At 39.0% G+C, this 25216-nt stretch overlaps 1 protein-coding gene across 1 annotated transcript in view; it reads left to right on the top strand.

The window, feature by feature from the left end:
* The window catches only part of EEIG2 (EEIG family member 2), an 82619-nt gene that overhangs the window by 27122 nt on the left and 30281 nt on the right, over window positions 1–25216 (top strand). The window contains exons 2-3 of the mRNA XM_002686161.6: window positions 12686–12806; window positions 19681–19710. Of these exons, the coding sequence (XP_002686207.1) occupies window positions 12686–12806; window positions 19681–19710 (151 nt within the window). The remainder of the gene's footprint in view (window positions 1–12685; window positions 12807–19680; window positions 19711–25216) is intronic.

The raw sequence follows: 25216 nt of genomic DNA, 5'->3' as shown, positions 1-25216 counted from the left end.
GCCACTCAAGAAATAGCCCACCATGTATTCTCAGTACAGTCCTTTCATATGCAACCTCCTTGTAATCTCATTTTTTCATTGCTGCACAGATCTCTCCCACTCTATCACCCAGACTTCCCTTCAAGTAGAGTTAGCCAGAGTGTGCTGCTGTGCCTTTGATTTTAATTTACTTCATTGGAATGAGTTTTTCCTGATTATTGTATCATTATATTAAGGATAACCAAGATAGCCAGAGTAGAGCCTTCGAAGTCCATTTTTAATATTATTTTGTACTATTTCATCACATAGGGGCTTTCCTGGTGGCTCAGATGTTAAAGGATCTGCCTGCAATGCAGGAGACCCAGGTTCAATCCCTGGGTCGGGAAGATCCCTTCAAGAAGGGAATGGCTACCCACTCCCACTCCAGTATTTTTATCTGGAGAATTCAGTGGACAGAGGAGCCTGGTGGGCTACAGTTCTTGGGGTCGCAAAGAGTCAGACGTGACTAAGTGACTTAACACTTTCACTTTTTTTTTAATTTTGTCACATACCAGCTGAGTCACTGGCCTATTTCCCTCTGGATCTCAAGAATGTAAACATTCTGCAGTTTTCTCCTCATCTGTATCTCCAAATAGGTTTTGATGGCCAATGCATGTTCTTTGGAATTCGCTATTTAATATCACTGTACCAGAAAACCTCCTCTGATACTTTAGAGTTCCTTTCAATAAATACACTTATGAGAATATCAGCATACTTTTTTAACACACAGCAAAACTTCGTTAAAGTCCTATTTCTCTTGCTGTCAGTATCTTTGATTTGCAAGGCAGCTCCAAACATGGATGTAATGTCCCAGGAGTTTATAGGAACAAGAGAATAATTTTGTCCAGGGCGCAGGAAATGCGTCATAGAATAAGTTTTTGAGTGAAGTCTTGATTTGTTAACACTTTGTAGTTTACACAGATATATATATAAAGCGGTAAAGAATCTGCCTGCGGATTCAGAGCCAGTGATGCAGGAGACTTGCGTTCTATCGCTAAGTTGGGAAGATCCCCTGGAGAAGGAAATAGTAACCTACTCCGGTATTCTTGCCTGGAAAATCCCGTGGACAGAGGAACGTGGTGGGCCATGGACAGAGGAACGTTGTGGGCACCAAGAGTTAGACATGACTTAGTGACTACACAACAACTATATGTGTGTGTGTGTGTGCCTGTGTGTATTTAAATTACTATGTTTTTTGAGTCACTTAAACTATAGAAATCTATATTCTCACAGTTCTGAAGGCTGGATGTTCAAGATCAAGGTGTGGTCAAGTTTGGTCCTATTTTACAGATCCCTGCCTTCTTGCGGTGTTCTCACATGGCTTCTCTCTGTGTGCCTGCGTCCTTTGTGTTTCTAAATTACCCCTTACTGTAAATTTTTATAGATTTTATAGATTCAGGCAACATGTTTGCCAATTTATATAATATATAAATATCTAGATAGGTATAATTTGTACTAATATGTTTAGCTAAAATCAAAGCATTTCATAAAAGAGAAAACTTTGTAAAGGAAAGTAATTTGTGCAACATCATTCAGTGTTGAAATTAGACTTGAGCCTAGGTCCTCTGAGTCTAAAATTGGTTCCCTTTCCTATATTATGTGGATGAGGTTGGATCGTAGGAAAAGGATAGAAAGCTTTTAGGAGGGCATCCTAAAGGAATAGAACGGTATTAGGTAGGTATACGTACACAGAGCTTGGATAGGGAGTAGTGTATAGTTCAGTTAGGTGAAGTTAATGAAGGTGAACAGAGGGGGTCAAGTTTGAGAGGCTGAGAGGTAGACCTTGGAGGGATGAATGCATAGTTGAAGAATTTGGCCTCTGCTCTTCAGACAAAAAGGAACCATTCATTTCTTGATCTGGAAACTGGCTAATTGAATAAGTGACTGAAGAAACTGTATCTGTTATTTTCACATATGTCTTTAGACAATTCAGGAAGGGGAAAAAAGTCCTCTTGTTCAAAGTAAAATGTTTTTTAGAGAACAGGTAACCTCTTAATTGGTTTCTGGCCTTTTTTTATTTTGAAGATACAACTTTTAATTCTTTTCTTTCTTGTGCAGTTCTTCATGTCTTAATCAGAAATGGTACCTGTGATAGTTTTTTGCTTTTTCTTTAGTTTAGTCCTTGAATGCCTGACAAAATATTTCTTTTTCCTTCATACACAATACAGTTTTTTGGCTCAATACAGAATCAGTAGTTCACATCAGCTTCTGAATTCTGTAGTTAGTCCCTTGTCCCTTTGTTTATAAGGGTTGTGGAGGACATATTTTCATTCTTATATATATAACTTGATTTTAATTTTCGCTATCTCAAAGGACTTTTACCTGATGAAAATTGGGAAGTTTTGTGTAGTTTTCTTTTCTTTAAAATTTCCTAGACTATATGTATTCTTAAATTTTTAGTATAGGTCCTTCCTTAAATTAAGATTTTTTTCCCCTGTTATTTCATGTTTTTATTGTGCCATTTTCATCTGTACTGTCCTTTCTAGAAAGTAAAGAAATGCTGCTATGTAGTTACAGAAAAATAAACTATTTTTCATGTATGATAAAATATTTCTCAAAAATATATTCATTTTCATTCTACATAGTACCTAGGTCAACACTTGTTTCTCAGTGAAGAAATTGAGGCCCCAGCAGGTTAAATGACTTGTTCAAAGTCAATATAGTTTATACTAGAAAAGGTCTTGATACTTTATCTTTTTCTCTTTCCATTATGCTATCCAGCTTTCCTTTGGCTGGCTAATATGCTGAAAAGTTATGAATAGAAAAGTATATGTTAGAGAATAGATCTGTAGTTGCTGGGGGTGGGAGGAGGGTGTGGATTAGGAAATTTGGATTAGCAGATGCAAATTATTATATTTAGAATATTTAGAAATGGATAAACAAGTTCCTATTGTATAGCACAGTGAATTGTATTCAATATCATGTAAAACCATAATGGAAAAGAATGTGAAAAAGTAGATATATAACTGAATCACTTTGCTGTACACCAGAAACTAACACAACATTGTAAATCAACTATACCTCAATTAAAAAAAGAAGGACAACTGTAGGTTAAACTGAGAGGTGACCTGGGTGCTAGTCTTCTTTTTTTATGTTATTCTAATTGTGTTCATTGTTTAAAAATATGATCCAAAAGTATGTAGAAAGAATGACCTGTGAGTTTATGTGAGGGAACTTAAAGAATACATGTCTCTCTAGATGAACATCAATTCATATTTTTGAGTTTAAACACTTTTTACTCATAAAAACAATTATTAGTCAATTATCATACTATAAAAATGGGACATAACTTTACATACTTTTTTAAAAATGAAATTTCTCATTAGGCCATCTGCCAGGTCACTGAATGGCAGTCTTTCTTGCATGAGCCTTCAGTTTTTTGTAATATGTAGAGCAGATTATTAACAAGCAAGTATTTGGCAAACATTTGACTACTATATATCAAATAGTACTGTTTCTTACATGGACTTTTTCTCTAGAACAGTTCTGGCAGTGAACAGTGATCTGTTGACAAACTTGCCAGCATTAGAGCTTGGTCCTTTCTCTACCCCTCCTCATGATGCAGGAGGAGCCTTGTCTATTCAGGGCCACTCCCTCCAGCTGTTGTTTGAATCCCATCCCCTCTGACTTTCTGGCACCATCTTTCATACCCCCTCAACTCTAACTTTTTCTCTTTACTGGTTCTCTCCTATAACACTAAGCATGTTAAAATGAAATCCTTGCTGCCACCCCAATTTTTTCCACTGTATTACTAAAATATTTGAAATCAATTGTCTGTGTTCCCTGTATCTACTTCCCATAAGTCATCTGCCTTCACCTGCACCTTCACTGAACTGCACAGTATTATCAGTGACTTCATTGTTGCTTCTTTTTCATCTTTATCTTACCTGACCTCTCTGCCACATTTGATTTTGTTGAACTCTTCCTTCTTAAAAATCTTTTGGTAATAACATGATCTCCTTTGTGTCTCTCTGTTGACACTGGAGTCTTCTTTGCCTGTCCCCCCTTCTTCTCCTCGGAGAAGGCAATGGCACCCCACTCCAGTACTCTTGCCTGGAAAATCCCACGGATGGAGGAGCCTGGTAGGCTGCAGCCCATGGGATCACTAAGAGTCAGACACGACTGAGCGACTTCACTTTCCCTTTTCACTTTCCTGCATTGGAGAAGGAAATGGCAACCCACTCCAGTGTTCTTGCCTGGAGAATCCCAGGGATGGGGGAGCCTGGTGGGCTGCTGTCTATGGGGTCGCACAGAGTCGGACACGACTGAAGCTACTTAGCAGCAGCAGCAGCCTTCTTCTCTGTATCTTCTGTATCAATGTTCCACAGAGTTCCAGACTCTAGCATGGTGGCACATGGAAGTGTTCTGGTTCCCTGACATAGAAGCTGTTTGAAAAAGGACCAGAAAACTATCCTTTTGGGTTTTTATGAAGCCTTCATTGTTTAGTCCAGATGGTCTAAATCATTGGTCTATGGCTGTTGATTCAACCTTAAAGCCTCTCTCCCCTCCACAGAAATCATGGGGTAGGACTGAAAGTTCCAATCCTCTATTCTCACGGTTGGTTCTCCTGGCTACCAGCCCCCACCTTAGGGCGAGATCTAAAAGTCACTTCATTCACATAGCAAAAGACACCTTTATTATCAACAATTAGGAAATTACAAGGGTTTGGGGAGCTGTAAGCCAGAAACAGTCGATGAAGACCAACTATATATGAGAAATATATTTTGGTTATCTGAACAAATATATATTTCTGCTAAGTTATATGATCACAGGGACTCTCAGGCTCCTCAGCCTCAAGATATCCAAAACTGGATTGTCATTTCCCTCACTAACACTACTAGCAGAATGAATGAATGTATAATTGAGTGAATGAATGAAGAAAAAAATCTTATGTTCAGTTTTTTCCACTGAATGATAGTACAGTACACTCAGCTCCTCAAGCCAAAAATACTTGTGGGGTAAGAGACATTGACTGATCCTTAGTGTTGTATGTTAAAGTCACAACTTTATAGACCTAATTTATCCTTAGAGTCTCAAAATGCTGTTTTTACCTCGGTTCATTTTTTCAGGAATCTGTATCTTTTATAAAATAGAAATCTCCATTACTGTGGAAGAAAATTCTCTATAAAATTTAACCATTATTTATTTCTCTCTGGAAGGCAAATGTAGGTGGACTTGAACTACTTATATCCTTAATAGTAACAATTTCTAACATCTATTATTGAGGTCCAATATAAATCAGGCATTGTTCCAAATACCAAGTGTTCACTCGGTTTCCCAAAATTTCCATGAGGTATAAGTACTGTTAACCATCTCTGTTTCATAAAGGAGGAAATGGAAATGCAGAGTTTAAGGATTGTGTCAGGGTGACAACTGGCAAGAAGAACGCATAGGATTTGAACCCAGTCAGACTGGCTCTGAAGATAAGCCTTTAACATCCATGCGGTAATGCTGTCTGGCAGAAAGCTTGCATTCTTCATGACCGTTTTTTACTACTGTTTTTAACAAGTTAAAAATGCTTTGCGGTACCAAAGTATGGCATAATTTTAGTATGTGCCTAGAGTACACATGTGCAAGTAATTCTTAGAATATTAAGTAATGCAGTTCTAAGTAGTCATAAAAAATGGATCCATAATGTTCATTTCATTTTATATTATTTGTATTTGTTTAAGACTTTTTAGATTTTCTTTGACTCTTCTGAAGCATAAACAATGGCCATAGCAACATTTATCTTCTGTTAAGTAAGTCCCCTTAACTTACATATTTACATATTTCACAATCAGCAGCTTTATCATTTTATCTTACAAATATTTGGTTTTCCACAGTATCAACACAAATCATATTCTGTTGCTTTGTTTCTGGAAAATGGTTAAGCAACTATATAAGACTCATAGGAAGTTAATGAGTCACATAACGGAAAGCATTCACTAATGTGACTTTTGTCTCAGTTGTCAAGTAGTCTGAGTTTGTTTCCGTGGTAACTCATCACTATAACAAACTGTCATTACTAACTTGGCTACTTTTTTTTGTTGTGTGGTCTGGACCATTTTCTGACAGCTGTGTGTGTGTTCATTAAAGATTATGACACAAAAAAATTGAGTAATTGTTGAAGGAACACAAAAATTTTTTTGTTTGGAGAAATTGTTTGAAACTCCAAGGCTATTACTTTGACAGTATAGTATAAAATCTAAAAGATTATTTAAATTAATATATTCTATTTGAAATCCTATTAAGAAAGAGCATAGTCAGGGGTACCTTAGGCTTATAAATTTTAAAAATTCATTTACAATATTGACTCCTTTCAAATATGTATTAATTGTTGGAGAATCTGCCAGAAACAAAACAAGGATAAAGGAAATTAGGACCACATCCTGGGGGATGAGGACTGAATGGAATGATGGAGGAGGCCAACTCAGCCACTTTCTGCCCCCCTGGAGCATGGAGTGGCAGTGCTCCAGGAGAGAGAATGGTGGACGCTGAGGTATTCAGGGGACCAAGGCAGGCCAGGTCAGACAGGACACCAGGCTTTCACCTAGAAGCTGAGTTGGGGAAAGATTCCTGGAGGGGATAATGACTAGTCTAAGTGAGTTAGAATTAAACTGGGGATTGTGGTAGTTGAAAGGGAGAGTAGATGGTGGACTAGGTAAAGAAAACATCATGAACAAAGGCATACAAATGAGAAATAGTGTGAAGTAAGCGGGGAATGACAATCAGTATGAGATCAGAAGGGTCAAGCGGTAAGCCTAAGGGGTCTCATCATGGAGATTCCATGTTAAGGAGGTAGGGCTGAATCTGAAATGGGGAAACAGTGACAGAGTTTAAACAGAGGAAGGATGTCACCTTCTGTATTTTAGAAGGAGCTCTGTGGTAACATGCTGCTGCTGCTGCTGCTAAGTCGCTTCAGTCATGTCCAACTCTGTGCAACCCCATAGACAGCAGCCCACCAGGCTCCCCTGTCCCTGGGATTCTCCAGGCAAGAACACTGGAGTGGGCTGCCATTTCTTTCTCCAATGCATGAAAGGGAAAAGGGAAAGTGAAGTCGCTCAGTCGTGTCCGATTCTTAGCGATCCCATGGATGCAGCCTACCAGGCTCCTCCGTCCATGGGATTTCCCAGGCAAGAGTACTGGAGTGGGTCACCAGTGCCTTCTCCTGTGGTAACATGAGGAAGGTAGATTTGAGTGGGGGCCATTTAGGAAAATGTTGCCATATTTCAGCAAAGAATTTTGGAGGGACAAAATTAGGGTAGTGGGACTAGACACAGGAAAGAGATTGATTTAGGAATAGTTGTGAAGTAATATAGAAAGGAATTGGTAATTGAGACTGTTCGTTTGTGGCCCATGAATGACAATTATCTGTTTAGTCCACAAATATTGAGTGTTTACTGTGGTTGGCAGTATATTGTGCAGAGTATTATACGGTTCTTACTCTGCCTTCGTTTTTGGATTTCTCCTCCAATAAGGATTCTTTATTGTGCCTTGTTGTGAGTTAATTAATAGGTGAGTACACTTTTAATAGCCCATTTAATCCCAGCCTGGTCTCTTGGCTCATTATTAGACTTTCTTACTCTCACCTGAGAACCTGACCTAGAGTCCTAGTTCATATGTCAGTCTGCCACTTGGGAGGTTATATTCATGTGTCTGGGTAGTGTCTTAATCCCTAGAAAGTTAACATTCTTGCCTTGTACTTACAGGAAACATTGCCTGTTTTTCCCCATTGATTATGCTATTAGCTATAGGCTTTTCATATATGGTCCTTACTGTATTCAGGTAAGTTTCTAGTCTACCTATTTTGTTAAAAGACCCTTTATCATGAATGGATGTTGGATTTTGTGAAGTACTTTTGTCTGCATCTATTGAGATGATCGTTTTATTCCAATCCCAAAGAAAGGCAATGCCAAAGAATGTTCAAACTACTGCCCAATTGCACTCATCTCATATGCTAGCAAAGTAATGCTCAAAATTCTCCAAGCCAGGCTTCAGCAATATGTGAATTGTGAACTTCCACATGTTCAAGCTGGATTTAGAAAAGGCAGAGGAACCAGAAATCAAGTTGCCAACATCTGTTGGATCATCGAAAAAGCAAGAGAGTTCCAGGAAAACATCTACTTCTGCTTTATTGACTATGCCAAAGCCTTTGACTGTGTGGATCACAACAAACTGGAAAATTCTTCAAGAGATGGGAAAACCAGACCACTTGACCTTCCTCCTGCGAAATCTGTATACAGGTCAAGAAGCAACAGTTAGAACTGGACATGGAACAACAGACTGGTTCCAAATCAGGAAAGGAGTACGTCAAGGCTGTATATTGTCACCCTCCTTATTTAACTTATATGCAGAGTACATCATGAGAAATGCTGGGCTGGGTGAAGCACAAGCTGGAATCAAGATTGCTGGGAGAAATATCAGTAACCTCAGATATGCAGATGACACCACCCTTATGGCAGAAAGCGAAGAACTAAAGAGCCTCTTGATGAAAGTGAAAGAGGAGAATGAAAAAGTTGGCTTAAAACTCAACATTCAGAAAACAAAGATAATGGCATCCGGACCCATCACTTCATGGGAAATAGATGGGGAAACAGTGGAAACACTGACAGACTTTATTTTTTTTTGGGGGGGGTGCTCCAAAATCACTGCAGATGGTGACTGCAACCGTGAACTTAAAAGATGCTTGCTCCTTGAAAGAAAAGCTATGACCAACCTAGACAGCATATTGAAAAGCAGAGACATTACTTTGCCAACAAAGGTCCGTCTAGTCAAAGCTATGGTTTTTCCAGTAGTCATGTGCGGATGTGAGAGTTGGACTCTAAAGAAAGCTGAGCGCTGAAGAATTGATGCTTTTGAACTGTGGTGTTGGAGAAGACTCTTGAGAGTCCCTTGGACTGCAAGGAGATCCAACCAGTCTATCCTAAAGGAAATCAGTCCTGAATATTCATTGGAAGGACTGATACTGAAGCTGAAGCTCCAATACTTTGGCCACCTGATGCGAAGAGCTGACTCATTTGAAAAGACGCTGATGCTGGGAGATTGAAGGCAGGAGGAGAAGGGGATAACAGAGGATGAGATGGTTGGATAGCATCACCGACTCAATGAACATGAATTTGAGTAAGCTCTGGGACTTGGTGATAGACAGGGAAGCCTGGCATGCTGCAGTCCATGGGGTTGCAGAGTCGGACACAACTGAGTGACTGAACTGAACTAAACTGAGATGATCATGTGGTTTTTATCTTTGATTCTGTTACTGTGGTATATATATCATGTTGATTTTGCATGCGTTGATCCTTTTAATATGTTGTTAAATTCAGTTTGCCAGTATTTTTATTGAGAATTTTTGTATCTATCTTTATCAGAGATATTGGTCCATAGTTTTATTTTCTTATGGTGGTTTTATCTGGCTTTGGTATCAGGATGCTGCTGCTTATAAAATGAGTTTCAAAGTGTTCCTTCTTTTCTGTTTTTTTTTTGGGAAAGATTTAAGAAGGATTTGTATTATTCTTGGAGTATTTAGTAGAATTCACCCCTGAAGCTAGCTGGTCCTGGGTTTTTTGGTTGTTGTTGTTGTTGGGAGGTTTTTGATTACTGGCTCAATCTCATTTTGTATTGGTTTGTTCAAGTTTTCTTCTTGATTGTTTTGGTAATTTGTGTGTTTCTAGGAGTTCACTGATTTCCTCTGGGTGATCCTATTTGTTACCATGTTAGTTTCCTGTATGTTCCTTTTTTAAAAACAGTATCCTATTCCTGTACAGTAGATGTACTTTCTTTCTCTCTGATATTCTTTTCTTCTTCCAGTGTAGACTTTGTTTTGTTCAAGTTGTTTTCTGTTTTGGGTTTTTTTTTTCTTTGCTATTTATTGATCTCTGCCTTACATATTAAGGGACTTTCCTTAAGTATCTGCTCATGTTTAACTTGGAGCACTAAAAATTGAGTAAAAGCTTTGTGCATGTGGAGGGTGCTCATTGACTCTGCCTTTTGTCCTTCCTTCATTCTACTTCAAGATCAATTTTAAATTCTTGCTCTTGGCTTTCAATGTTACCAGCTTAAGGTTCAGCGTTCTTTGATTTGCTTAATTAGTGATTACTTGTCTGTCACTGCCTTTTTTTTTTCTTGTCTCCTGTCTGGTTTTCTTTGTCCTTGTATGAGGGTGACTTAAAAAATTTTGTTTTAATTTAGAAAGTTTGGGGGAGAGAGCTGAAGCTAATACAGGTATTACTGCCATCCTTGATCAGAAGTTTTTATTTAATTTTATCAGAAAAGTAAAATAACAGGTGTTTTTTTTTAATGTTATTTCTGGTTCTTGATCATTTATCAGTGGTCTCAATGATAGGAACTACCAAGCCTTGAAGCTCAAAATATTCCTGAAGAGTCCAGGGGTACTGGGATTTGTTTATCTGCATACCTTAAGGAGGAAGCTCCAGAGACCATGGCTGATACCTTGATCAAGCCTTTAGGCTAAGAGATGTTTAGAGGAAAGCTTGTTTTTCTCATTATTCACTGATTTTTCAAATTCACTTATTTTTGAGTATACAAGTTAGCTACTTCTCATCTTACTGGGGATGCCTCAGGTTGCCTGACAAATACCTTCAGACCTATCCTTTGCCAAGCAACTCTCATTCTACTGTGCTGTATGTAGATAAATTTATACAGATAAATTGCATACCTGCTGGATTTCTAGGGAAATTCCCCTAAGAACACATGCATTCTCTTCATAATTTCTTAAATCAGCTAAAGCTTCCTAATGGGAAAAAAAAAAAAGCTAAAGTTACTACAGTTAAACCTATGATAAAATACACCCCCTCATCTCTGTTTATATATAACATGCACATACCACACACAAACACATAGTTGGCTTTTAAATTATATTTCTTTTTGCACTTCATGTTTTTGGATGTCTGTGCATTGATAGAGAAATCTATAAAACCAAATCGATTGGTCCTAGTACAAATTCATTTTATTCACTAAGGCAGCTACAAGTTGACTCCCTGTCACATTCACCATCCTCAGCCTAACAAGTCACCCATCAGCTACTATCATCCTACAGAAGTCACCTTATAATTATTTTCCTAAGAAAATAAAAACTGTTTAACCTGAGCTCTCTTGCCTTTCCTTTCTGCTTTCTCCAGCTGTTTTTGCCCACTGCCTTTCTTTTCTTCTGAAGTCAGAGTATTAATTATCCTTCCTTTCTAAGAGAATGGTAGAGGGAACAGCATGTACACAGAGACCTGGAAACTTGAAAGGGCAGAGTTGTGAAAAAAATGGGCACATGGATTTTTGAATTAAATCGAAATTAAATCGAGCCGGGTTTGAATGCTAATGATGCTGCTTCCTACCTAAATGACCTAGAGTTAACATCTCTCTGTATGCACATTTCAGTTCAGTCATTCAGTCGTGTCCGACTCTTTGCAACCCCATGAACTGCAGCACTCCAGGCCTCCCTGTCATCACCAACTCCCAGAGCTTACCCAAACTCATATCTATTGAGTCAGTGATGCCATCCAACCATCTCATCCTCTGTCATCCCCTTCTCCTCCTGCCTTCAATCTCCCAGCATCAGGGTCTTTAACAGTGAGCCATTTCTTCACACCAGGTGGCCAAAGGATTGGAGCTTCAGCTTCAGCATCAGTCCTTCCAATGAATATTCAGGACTGATTTTCTTTAGGATAGACTGGTTGGATCTCCTTGCAGTCCAAGGGACTCTCAAGAGTCTTCTTCAACACCACAGTTCAAAAGCATCAGTTCTTTGGCGCTCAGCTTTCTTTATAGTTCAACTCTCACATCCATGCATGACCACTGGAAAAACCATAGCTTTGACTAGACGGACCTTTGTTGGCCAATTAATGTCTTTGCTTTTTAATAAGCTGTCATAGCTTTTTAATAAGTTGGTCATAGCTTTTCTTTCAAGGAACAAGCATCTTTTAATTTCATGGTTGCAGTCACCATCTGCAGTGATTTTGGTGCCCCCCAAAATAAAGTCTGTCAGTGTTTCCACTGTTTCCCCATCTATTTGCCATGAAGTGATGGGACTGAATGCCATGATCTTAATTTTCTGAATGTTGAGTTTTAAGCCAACTTTTTCACTCTCCTCTTTCACTTTCATCAAGAGGCTCTTTAGTTCTTCTTCACTTCCTCACCTATAAAGTGAGGATAGTGCCAGCTGCCGAGGTTGTTACTCCTGGGGTTGTTGTGAGATTAAATAACATGTGGTGAACTGTCCATAAATGGTATCTGCTGTTGCTCTTGTGACTGGAATAGAAGTAAAGCTGTGACAGTAGTTGTTTTAGAATAAGTATTTTTATATTTCTATCTTTTACACTAACTAAACTCTAAGCCAAATCAGGTTAAAAAATAGTTATTCTGATCTTCATATTTTAATCACCTAGCACATACTCATCACATCTAATATAAACAAATGTGTATTGTGTATTGAATGAATGGTGAAGCATCATTCTATATTGATTGAATTGATAAGTAAATTCACTATTTTTCAGTTGCCTGTGAATAATTAAAACTTTCTGAAGATTTTCAGATTACACGATTAGGAATTTGTTTTCTTCATATTTCATAGTTTCCAAATATTTACATTATGGACTTGCGTGAAATAGTGTGTGTGTGTTTTAACATGTCATCCATGCTATCATAGTTAATTAACTGGTTCTTTTTTTTCCCCCCTCAGGGAGGTGGTGCAAGCAAACTGTGTTCACTGGAGAAAGAAGTTCTCATTTATGTGCAAAATGAGCGCCAGTGCCACCACGGGTGTCCTGGACCCTTGTATCTACAGAGTCTCTGTGAGGAAGGTATAAGAACAGCCTGTTCCTTCTCTCCTTTCAGAAACCGTGGTTGGTTCCATCGTCACTGACTCACTTTAGCTCTGCTTTACTGTTAGAACTGTTATAAATTTCACTTCATACCTGCAGCATAATTTACATTTCTATGATAAGTATGATGAGGAATCTGAAGAAATAAAATATTATCAAGATCCTTCATCTCATTATCATTATGCATATAATTAATAATCTTATTTCTGTTAGTTTAGGGGCCATAATAGGTCTTTGTCCTGCCATTCATTGTTTCTCTGCTTTATTAGGCACTGTTTTTTTAGGGACTTTACATATTTTGTGTCTAATAACAGCCCTGAAAATGTGTTATCTTTTCCGTTTTCAGGAAAACCAAGGCTCAAAGAGGTTGTTACTTGCACAAACTCACTTTGCTAATAAATGATAAATTAGGAACTCAAGCACAAATCTTTCTGATTTTAAACCCATGGTCTTTTTTAAATGTCATTTGTTCAGATATGTACTACAACATGAACGAACCTTAAAAACATACGCTAGTACAGAAGAACCTATTTTCAAAACAGAAATAGAGACACAGACATAGAGAATGGACACACGGATACCAGAGTTGGAAGGGTGTTGGGATGAAGTGGGAGAATGGGACTATACACACTGCTGCTGCTGCTGCTGCTAAGTCACTTCAGTTGCGTCCGACTCTGTGCGACCCCACAGACGGCAGCCCACCAGGCTCCCCCGTCCCTGGGATTCTCCAGGCAAGAACACTGGAGCGGGTTGCCATTTCCTTCTCCAATGCATGAAAGTGAAAAGTGAAAGTGAAGTCGCTCAGTCAAGTTCGACTCTTAGAGACCCCATGGACTGCAGAGCACCAGGCTCCTCCATCCATGGGATTTTCCAGGCAAGAGTACTGGAGTGGGGTGCCATTGCCTTCTCCACTATACACACAACTGTGTATAAAATAGGTAACTAATGAGAACCCGTCGTATAGCACAGAGAACTCTACTCAACGCTCTGTGGGGACCTAAATGGGAAGGAAATCCAAACAAGAGGGGATATATGTATAGACAGAGCTGATTCACTTTGCGGTACAGCAGAAACTAACACAACATTGTAAAGCAACTATACTCCAAAAAACTTAAGAATGACGAGAAAATATGGTAAATAAAAGAAGCCAGTCACCAAAGATTGTATGATTCCACTTATACGAAATGTCCAGAATAGGCAAATCTGTAGAGACAAAAAGCAGATTAGAGGTTGCTCGGGGCTGGGGAGTGTGGACTTTGGATGGGAAGGGACAGGTAATGGATATGGGGTTTCTTTAGGGGATGACGAAAATGTTCTAAAATTGATTGTGGTGAGGATCTCACAACTTTGCAACTGTATTAAAAATCATTGAATCTTAAAAAAATAAATAAATAAATGTCATTTCTGCTTACTAAGTTGAAGCATATTACCAATAATCTATAAAAATTATAATCTCAGATTGTTTCAATGTAGTACATTGTAAACTTAAAATAGAAGTATATGTCTCTCTCAGGTAATAGCCAAGGAATCCAGGGCTGGTAGAGCAGCTGTGACATCCTCACTGTATGATGCCCATTTTTAGATCCAAGGAAGTTGCTCTAGTCTTGTTATCTCTCCACCAGTGAGAAAGAAGGAAAAGCAACGAGAGAACAAATGCATTCCTTTTTAGGGCATGACTCAAAAGTGCTCATACTGGTTAGAACTTAGTTACATGATCACAGCGAACTAGAAGAAAAGCTGTGAATGTAGTCTCTACCTGAGTGACTGTCAGATTCCAACATTAAAGAAGGAAAGAACAGATACTGGTGAACCACTAGTATTCTCTTACCATGCTTGGTATATGGAAGTACTTACTGAACTTACTGTACCTTATCCTAATTATTATGTAAAAGTGAGAACCCGTAAAGAAAAATTAGTAAAGCCAACTGTATAAATACTATCTGCATTGCAAAACATACTTTAAGATACAATGTTTAACCAAATATCTGGGCACCCCATGACCCAGTCTAGTTGACACATAAAATTAACTGTACAGATTGCCACTCACTCAGTCGTGTCCAACTCTTTGCGACCCCACAGACTGTAGCCCGCCAGGCTCCTCTGTCTGTGAAATTCTCTAGGCAAGAATACTGGAGTGGGTATCCATTCCCTTTTCCCGGGGATCTTCCCAATCCAGGGATCGAACCTGTACCCTCCCTCATTGCAGGCAGATTCTTTACCGTCTGAGCCACCAGGGAAGCCCTGAAAGTAAAAAACCCCTTTGTTAGATTGTGAGGGCTGCTACAACAAAGTATCACAAACTGAGTGGATTAAAACAATTTATTTATTGTCTCACAGTTCTGGAGGCCAGAAGTCCAAAATCAAGATGTCAGTAGGGCCATGCTCTCTCTGAAAGCAAGAAGGGAAGAAACTGTTCAATGCCTTTCTCTTAGTTTCTTAGTCTGAGGCTTTCCTTGACCTGGAGCTGTATCACTCCAGATGCATGGCTGTCTTCTCCCTTTGAGTCTTTGTATCATCCACCTGCTGTGCGTGTCTGTGTTCAAATTTCCTGTTTTTTATTAGGACACCAGTCATATTGGATTAGGACTGCATTTTTAACTTGATTATTTGTGTAAAGCCTCCTCTATTTTCAAATAGAGTCATATTCTGTGGCTCTGCGTATTAAGGTTTCAGTATTTCTTTGGGGAGAGCACAGTTAAATCCATAGCAGACCCTAAAATTATAATAAACTTGGGAATTTATGCTTCTCAAATTAATGGACTAGCTTGTTACCAGGCCACCCTTCCCTCTGAGAAGGGTGAACTTTTCCGAAGAACTATACAAAATATTAAAAATAGCTGCTTGAAGGCATTAGAAGCTGCCTTCAGCAAGGATTTAAGAGGTTTAGAATCAAAGACCAGGGAAGCATAAAGACATGAGCCTGACATTTGGCCTTGGTTTTACCCTCAGAGCAGTTGCTAATTTGTAAGCAGCAGCTAAGGAGCTAAGCCAAAAGCAGTGATGGAGAGACTAAGAAGCTGAGCTAAGATGCTGGCAATTTTACAGGACTAAGGCAACAAAAATGGAGTCCAGAGCCCACTCACAGAAGGAGCCTTGGTAAATACCCTGAGTTTCTAGTTGGGACTCTGTAAGAGTTTCAGCCTAGAAAAATGAGTATAATGGCTGTAGATCAACCCTTACAAAAATTGACATTCAGCTTCCAATCAGCTTAGTCACTGCTTAAATGAAAGTGATAGGTTGACTTTTCTACTCACCAGAAAAAAATGTTGTATCTTCTCTGGAGGAGAATAACATTACTCTGAGCCTAAAATTATTTCTTCGAGTTATCACGCACAGAAAGTTACCAAGCATCCAAAAAGACATGACTGCATGACCAAAATCAAAAGGAAAACAAGATGATAAAAACAAACCCATGGGAGATACATATTTGAGAAGATGTAATAAACTTTCTACAATAATTATAATTAGTCAAGAGTATGGAAAATAAGAGAACTTGAAACTATTTTAAAACTTGAATTTTAGAACTGAAAAATACAGTAACTACAATTTAAAACTAAGTAAATGAAACTAAATCTCAACAAATGTATTTAACAGCAGGTTTGTCACAACTGAAGAACACATTGGAAAATAAGACAGAAGAAAATATCAGTAGGGAGTTTGGGATTGACTTGTACACACTGCTATATTTAAAATAAATAACCCAACAAGGACCTACTATTTTTTAAAAATGGAGAGACAACAAGAGATAGATAAGGAATTATACGGATAAGATGAAATTGGCCAAGTGTTGATAATTCTTAAAGCTAATTGATGGGTTCATGGGGATTTATTATACTACTTCTTCCACTTTTGTGTATGTTTGAAATTTTCCATAATAAAAGAGTTTTAAAAAATTATAAAGGAAGAAAGAAAATATAAGTGTGGGACGCACAGAACAGGGTGTAAGACACAGAAAACAATATAAAGGTCTGACATATATATGACATATATGGAGCCCTGAAAAGAGAGGTGAGTTTGTGGAGATTGTGGCTGAGAATCTTCTAAAACTGATGAAAGATATTGAGCCACGTGTTCAAAAGTGTTGTGAACCTCATGCAGGTTCACAAGAAACAAAAAACAAATCTAACATGTTTAAAGATAGACCACCAGCCTAGCTGGAACATGGAACACATGGAAGTGGAAGTTCTTGGTGATGAGATTGGAGGCACTGGATCAGCAGGGCTTTATAGGAGTTTAGGTTTTATTCCAATTGTATATTTGGAATACATTTGTTTGTAATTTGAAATCAATTTGAGGATTTTAAAAAGGAGAGACATGATCTTCTAAGATGACTTTTGCTGCTGTGTGGAGGGTGAATTGCAGAAGCCACTTAAGTGATTGGGATAGTTTGGATGAGGAACGCTTATGTTTTGGCATGGAGTTATAACAGTGGAGGTGGTATGATTCAGGATGTATTTTGGAGGTAGCCCCCTACTAATGGATTGGGTATGGTGAATGTGGGAAACAAAATTGAGAATAACTCTTAGATCTTTTTCTTGAGCATATGGGTAGATGATTCAGCTGTTTATTGAAATAGCAAAGACATGCATTGGAGCAATTTGGGGGGGGGCAGATGAATAGAGATCAGTAGACCTATTTTGACCACGTTAAACTTGAAGTGTCTATGAGACATCAGGGGCTTCCGCAATGGCTCAGCAGGTAAAGAGCCTGCCTGCAATGTAGGAGCCCTGGGTTCAATCCCTGGGTCAGGAAGATCCCCTGGAGGAGGGCATAGCAACCCACTCCAGTGTTCTTGCTGGTAAAGTTCCATAGACAGAGGAGCCTGGCGGGCTATAGTCCATAGGGTCACAAAGAGTTGAAGGTGACTGAAGTGGCTGAGCACACATGAGACATCAAGTGGACATCTCATGTAGGCATTTAAAATACTAATATGGAACTCAGAGGAGAAGTTCAGACTAAAGATTTGAGTTGTCGGCATACAATTCTTATTTAAAGCCATAGACCTGAATGGCATAGGTCAGCGAGAAAGTGTAGATAGAGAAAACAAGAGGCCCTAGACCAAACACTTAAAAGTGGTATTAAATTACTTAGCAAGTACAAGAAAGGAGCAAGAATTCATATATATCATTTCTCATATACTTTTGGCCAGATCTTAGTGACACTGCTATAGTACAAAAAGAAAGTGAAAAATGTAGTCAGTTACTTTATTTTGGGTAGCCAAAGCCCAGCTAAAAATAGAGGATTCTATTATAATGGAGAGGGAAAGAATGTATATTTAGGATGCAGCTAGCATACTTTCTACAGAGGTTGAATAAAGGAGTAGTAGGTCTTACAAAGGAGAGTGAGAAGTAGCCGGGGAGGTAAGAAGAAAAGTAGACAATTGTAGCACCTTGGAAGTTTCTAGAAAAAAAATCTTACTAAGAAGGAGGCAGAGAGCTATTTTGGAATTAAGTAAGATGAAGCCAAAGCCTTGGGCTTTAATAAAAATGGAGTTCATTGGTAATCTTAAGAGCCACTGCAGAGGGACAAGGAGCAAAAACCCAATTAGAGTTACTTTGAAGAGAGAGTAGGGTACAGCAAATTTTGGTAAGTCTTTTGGAAAATCTGGCTGTAGAAGGGAGCAAAGAAAAGAATTATCTAGTAGAGACTAGGATTATCTAGAAAAAGTTTTGCTTTGTTAAAGAAAGGCACTATTACAGATACGACAGTAACTTTATAATAAAGGAAAACTTGGTAATTCATAATGGAGTACACCTGGTGGCATGACTAAAGGGGCAGAGAAGGGGAGGGATAGCAAATATTCATGAGCAATAGAGTTTACCATAGATTAGCTCTCAGCTTATTTAAGTTCACCCCTTTAAAGATGGAAATGGTACATAATGCATTGTGCATCTTGGTTTATGAAGGATAAGAAGATAACTCCATTCAGCAAACACATGTACAGAGTATATACTGTGTGATAAGCAGTGTCTCAGCATTTTAAATCTTGTATCTGTGTGATGTCCCAAATTGAGGGATTTGGCAAATTAATGTAGTTTATATATTTTAAAGTAAAGTGTTAAGACATGTATATATATTTTTATTATTTTTCACTTTTGCCAGTTTTGTTCACATTAGATAAGAGTTAGACAAGGAAGTTTCTACTGTATTACCATGGGACAATGTTATATGTTTTAGGTGGGAAAAAGTAAGGTATATGTATTATGTTAAGGTATATGTATTATGTATATGTATTATGTTAGTATAATACATATACCTTACTTTATCTGAGTAAAAGGGGAATAAATATATATACACACACATACACATATACACATCTAAAAATTGCTAACAGTGGTTGTCTCTGGGGTGGGGATCTCCACTCTTGTTGAAATCTTTGTGCAATGTATTATTAATATGCTTAATTAAGTAAATAATTTAACCTTTCTTTGGTGATTCAGGTTATTGCAATGTGTCCAGAACACTTTTCGGCAGTTTCTTCTTCAGCAAATAGATTAAATGTTAGTTTGTCTTCTCACCATTTGTCTCCTTCAAATTTAAGTTAAATTCTAAATAAAAACTCTGGTTACTTGCCAGAGGGAGGTGTGGGACATCCAAATAGTTGGATTTAAGATCATCAGAACTTTAGTTTATACTTGAAGTGAAAGTGTAGTTGCTTAGTCATGTCCAGCTCTTTGTGACTCCATGAACTGTAGCCCACTAGGCTTCTCTGTCCATGGAATTCTCTAGGCAAGAACACTGGACTGGATTTGCCAGCATATAAATAAATACCTACCTCAAAACTATTTGACATATATTTAATTTTAAATCATTAGTCGTATGATATCCTTATAGTGTTTTTTATCTTTGGCAGGAATTAAAAGGTGGAAAAGCTTATGCAAAGGTAAGTTGGTCTTCTTTAACTCTTTTGGAATTTGTAATATCCCTCATTGCTATTTATAAGCCTAAATATTAAATGGTTTGCTTTTCTAATTGCTATTCAAGCATGGATGTTTTAAAATGAGCAATTTGGAGATTAAATAGTTGGATCCAACAATAAATTATAGGCATATTCTTTATAAATGCTGATTATGGGATGTCATTAAGTTTAAACTTCCTTGCTAGAAGACAATCTCTGGTTTGCATTAAACAATAGCAACTGTTAATTTGGTTTCCCCAGGATGTAGTCTCATTCCCACCCAACCCCCAGTGGAATAGGACTCCCCACTCTGTGCTCGTTTAGCATTCTCTATACTGTCTTTGCCCTGGTGGCTCAGAGGATAAAGCGTCTGCCTGCAATGCAGGAGACCTGGGTTCGATCCCTGGGTTGGGAACATCCCCTGGAGAAGGAAATGGCAACCCATTCCAGTATTCCTGCCTGGAGAATCCCAGGGACAGAGGAGCATGGCGGGCTACAGTCCACGGGGTCGCAAAGAGTCGGACACGACTGAGTCACTTCACTTCACTTCACTTCATACTGTCTTTTATACTTTTATATGGAATTACTAATGAATGTGCTCACTTTTTGCTAGATAGAAGGAATTAGTAATTAATACTACTACCAGAAACCCACATACTGTCTTTTATTTCTAAACCTCTTTATTTTCTAAACCACATACTCCTCTTTTTTTTTCTGGTCACACCATGATGCTTGTGGGTTCTCAGTTTCCCCACCAAGGATTGAACCCAGGCCACAGCAGTGAAAGCCCAGAATCCTCACCATTAGGTGATCAGGGAACTCCCCACTCTCCTTTTGTATTTCCAGCCCCTGTGATGGTGTCTCCTTCAATCCAGTCATCTAAGCCAAGAACCAGGGCACTAGTTTCAACTGTCAAATTACCCATCTCCCTAAAACTGGTTGGTTGCAATGTCAATTCAGATGCTCTTTGCTACAAGTAACAGAAAAGTCCCCTCACATAGAGGCTTTTTTAATCTCACAAAACAGGCAGATAGGAGATAGAGCTTCTCCAGGATTCACTGACTAGAGACTATCAAGAACCCATGTTATTTTGTTTTATATTTTTTTTTTCTTACATTCTCTATGTGATGGCTTTGTCCTTGGCTCGTCCCTTCAAGATCAGGAGGTAGCTAGCTGCTCAGGTTTTAGTCAACATATTCACATGTAACAAAGCCCAGCTGCTTTCTCCATTTATGTCTTTTTTAAGTGAGAAAACTTCCTAGATGGCCGCCAGAGGATTTCCCTGTACCTCTGATTGGCGACAGCTGGATCATATGCCCCCTCCCAAACTAGTCATGGGCAGTAGGAATGGATGGCCATGGTCAGCTTAGACTAATCACAATTGAACTATCATCTGGAGTTGGGTTGCTTTCCTTGTGCACACGGATGAGCTAAGAGTGGATACTTGAATAAAATCACGGCTTGCTAGCAAAGAATACCAAGGCATTAAATGGTGGGTAGGCCCAAAAAAAAAGAGTCTGCTGTGATTGACAAATCTTCATTTTTCACTTATAAAAAGCTTTTGAAACCATCTCTTCTCTCTAGTCCCAAGACCACTGCCTTAGATTATACCTTCATTATTTCTTATTTAAAACACACATTGGCCTCCTATCTTTTGTTCTCTTCCTCTGTTGTCTCTCTCCAGTTCATTCTCTGTATTATTGCCAGGGGTATCATTCTAAAATTCAACGATATCATATCCTTCCTCCACTTTTAGTCCTCCAGCAGCTCTCTATTGCCTGTAAGGACAACGAAATGAAAAGTCCTCCATCTAGCATATTAGACTCGTGTTGGTTTACAGATCTTCCATCTATACGTGCACCCACCCACCCACAGTCACTCATCCTTACGCTTCAGACATACTGCCCTCTGAACGTTCCTGGGCGTGCTGGGCTGTTTTAGCACTTGTGCCTTGTGACTTGGTGTTTTCCCTACCATGCACGTGTTTCTGTCAACTCATGTATCATTAAGAACTCAGCTTAGTCATCCCTCCCCACTGAGAAATGTTCTTTTTCACTCTCTTTCTTACAATTGTGCCTTCCTTTATCCAGCACAAGATCTATCACAGTTATACCTAGAATGTATGTATCTATGCCATTTTAATGAGACAGTTATCTCAGTGAAACCAAAGAGAAAATCACAAGGAAATATGGACTCTTGTATCTCATTAGAATGTAAGCTCTTTCAAGACAGTTGGGTTTTTTTTTTAAGGCCATGTTGTATGGCTTGTGGGATTTTAGTTCCCCAACCAAGGATTGAACCTGTGCCTCCTGTAGTGGAAGCCCAGACCACTAGAGAAGTCCCAAGACAGTTCTTACCCGTGTTGTTCATGACTGGTTTTCAGTATCTAGAGCAAGGCCAGACACATAAAAAGTGTTCAGTAAACATTGACCTTAGTGTGCTTTTCTTCATGGAACTCACCAGATTCTTTTTTTTTTTAATTTGCTTTATGCTTAGTGACACCGTAATACCAGCATTCTGGCAATGGATGGTAAGCCTTAGGGCTGTTTTGTTGTGTTTTTTTTTTTCCCAAAAATATATATATAATTGCCTACCACATGCTAAGCATTGTTCCTAGCACTACTCTTACGTGTAAGAGATACAGCAGTAAACTAAAACAGACAAAAACCCCTGCCTTTGGGGAGCTTACATTCTGATGAGGGATTGAGTGAGGAGGACAGACTATACACTAATAGATACGAAATATGTACATACATGATGTGATGATAACTACTAAGAAGAATAACGCAGATGAAGTTAGAGGGGAGGGGAGGGAGGAGGCAGGCACGCTCTAGAATGGAAGAGCATAGAAGCCCCATTTAGAGAGATGACATTTGAACATAGACCCTAATGGAGGGAGAAAGAGTGCTAAGAGAAGCTTTAAGAAAGAATGCGTCAGGCAAAAGAACAGTGAGTACTAAAGACCTTGAGGTGGTCTTGACACTTTCAAGGAAAAGGGTCTTGTGGCTGGAAGAGTAGATAAGGAGGTGAAGGGGAAATGACAAGGTGGCCGTGGACAGAGAATCAAGACAGTCAATGCAAATGTCTTTCAAGGAGTTTTGCTGTGAAGGGGGAGCAGCAGAAAAGTACAGTGGACTGGAGAGAGATGTGGGGTGAGGTTTTGTTTCCTTCTGTTCATTAAGATGGGAGAAAATCCAGCATGTTTGTGTGCTGATGGGAATGATCCAGTAGAGAGGGAAGAATCCCTGAAGCAATGAACTTGAGTAGGCAAGAGCAGAGTGCTTGACCTCAGATGGGAGCACAGCCAGCTCACTTAGGGTAAGTTATTACTTAAGTTATTACTTAAAGTAATAAATTGCTTTTATTTGTGAATGAAATAGGAGGCAAGACATCAGCAAAGAGTGTGGGTGGAAAAGATATTGGAGGTTCAAAGAGGAAGGCTCATATGTGAAATGACATAATGTGCTAGGCATGATATGGCAGGGCATGTGGATGATGTGTGATCACACTGCCACGGAAGTCCTCACACGTTCATCTGGGTGTGGCTTTGCCCTGGACATCTCCTGGTTTTTTGCTGATCTCTTGGGCCAGAGTAATCACATGAAGGTTAGGGAGAAGTTACTGTGGCTTACCGTGTTTCTGACTCCCGCCTTTGGAGCTCGTGTCCTTCAACTGATCTCTTAAGTTCTTTCCTTCACTCTTTTTGTACCAATTAAAAACTGCTAAAATAGTGCTCCAGCCTAAAATCTTCATCTTGAATGCCATTCATACATGCATTTATATGCACTTTAAAGTGTTAAAGCAGGCATTTTAAAATCACAGCAGGGGGCTTTGCTGGTGGCTTAGTGGTAAAGAATCTGCCAGCCAGTGCAGGAGACATGGGTTCAGTCCTGGTCCAGGAAGATTCCACATGCCTCAGAGCAACTAAGCCCATGTGCTGTGCTCAGTCACTCAGCCGTGTTTGACTCTCTGCAACCCAATGGACTGTAGTCTGCCAGGCTCCTCTGTCTATGGGGAGTCTCCAGGCCAGAATACTGGACTGGGTTGCCATGCCCTCCTCCAGGGGATCTTCACAACTTAGGGATTGAACCCAGGTCTCCTACATTGCAGGCAAATTCTTTACCATCTGAGCCACCAGGGAAGCCCAACTAAGCCCATGCACCCCAACTGTTGAGCCTTTGCTCTAGAGCCCAGGAGCCACGGCTGCTGAAGCCTGTGAACCTATAGCCTGGGCTCTGCAGTAAGAGAAGTCACCACAGTGAGAAGCCTGCACACCACAACTAGAGAAAAGCCCATGCAGCATTGAAGACCCAGCACAGCCAGAAATAAATATTATTTTTAAAAAAGAAAAAAGAATCCCAGGAACCTTTAAAAAAACATCACAGGATTTGAAATGTATAATACTTTTTATTATATATTCAGGGAGATGTGCTTAATTAATTACAAACTCAAAACACTTTTTGTTAATAAAAGACTATATACACTTAGTGATATAGAATAAATTTAGTTTGTTCAAAAAATAATGATATAAGGGGGATAATTTTGGGGAATGAGAAATAAAGTTGAACAACATCAGAGGAAAGACCAGACAGTAATCTTTGGTAGCTGCAGAAAATGGGGCCCAAACTTGAGTAGTAATAAGAGGGAGGAATGGATTTGAGCCAAGCTTTTGGGTTAACAGCAGAGAAGGCTGGTGTGGGGAAGGAAAGAAAAAGGCTTCATTCATAAAGAGAGATTTAGCTCAAGGGAGACCAGTGAGGCAAATATTGTGTAAGGTGGTGAAGGAGCAGGAGCTTGTACCAAAGCAAGTGTGTGATACACTTAGGTCATTTTGCTCTCAGGTGGAGAGTGAGAACTTAATAATCTGCAACTATCTGTAGTCACCAGTGGTTAACTGGGAATAGAGCCAAACCAGAACAGGGAGAGGCGAGTCTGATCAGTTTTCTCTGTGTGTGTGCAAGTGATCAAGGTTGGTCTGTTAGTATTTCCCTTAATGTGGTGTGCTACTTGCAGTGATTTCCATTGTTTAATATACATTTTTATATCAACAGTTATATGTTTTAATGGGTAGAGAAAAATATATGGAGTAAACAAATCTGTTATTTCAGAGATCATATTACTGAAGACAAGAGTTAAATAGGTAATGAAAGTGAAAGTCACTCAGTCCTGTCCAACTCTGTGACCCCCATGGATTGTACAGTCCGTGGAATTCTCCAGGCCAGAATACTGGAGTGGGTAGCCTTTCCTTTCTCCAGGGGATCTTCCCAACCCAGGGATCAAACCCAGGTCTCCCACATTGCAGGCGGATTCTTCACAAGCTCAGCCATACGTTTTTACAAAAAGTGAGCCAAGTTTTAAGACATATTAGGCAAAGAAAAACAGATATTGTTAAGTTGGCAAAAACTGCAAATAACCGAAGTTTGAGACAACTTGGGTAGAACATGGGTTGATTGTCTTCTTTAAAGAGAATATGATAGAAGCCTACTAGATA

This window comes from Bos taurus, chromosome 3 (assembly GCF_002263795.3).
Source record: "Bos taurus isolate L1 Dominette 01449 registration number 42190680 breed Hereford chromosome 3, ARS-UCD2.0, whole genome shotgun sequence".
Lineage (NCBI taxonomy): Eukaryota > Metazoa > Chordata > Mammalia > Artiodactyla > Bovidae > Bos > Bos taurus.
Note: the sequence above shows the minus strand (reverse complement) of the source record. Positions and strands in the feature narration are given on the sequence as shown.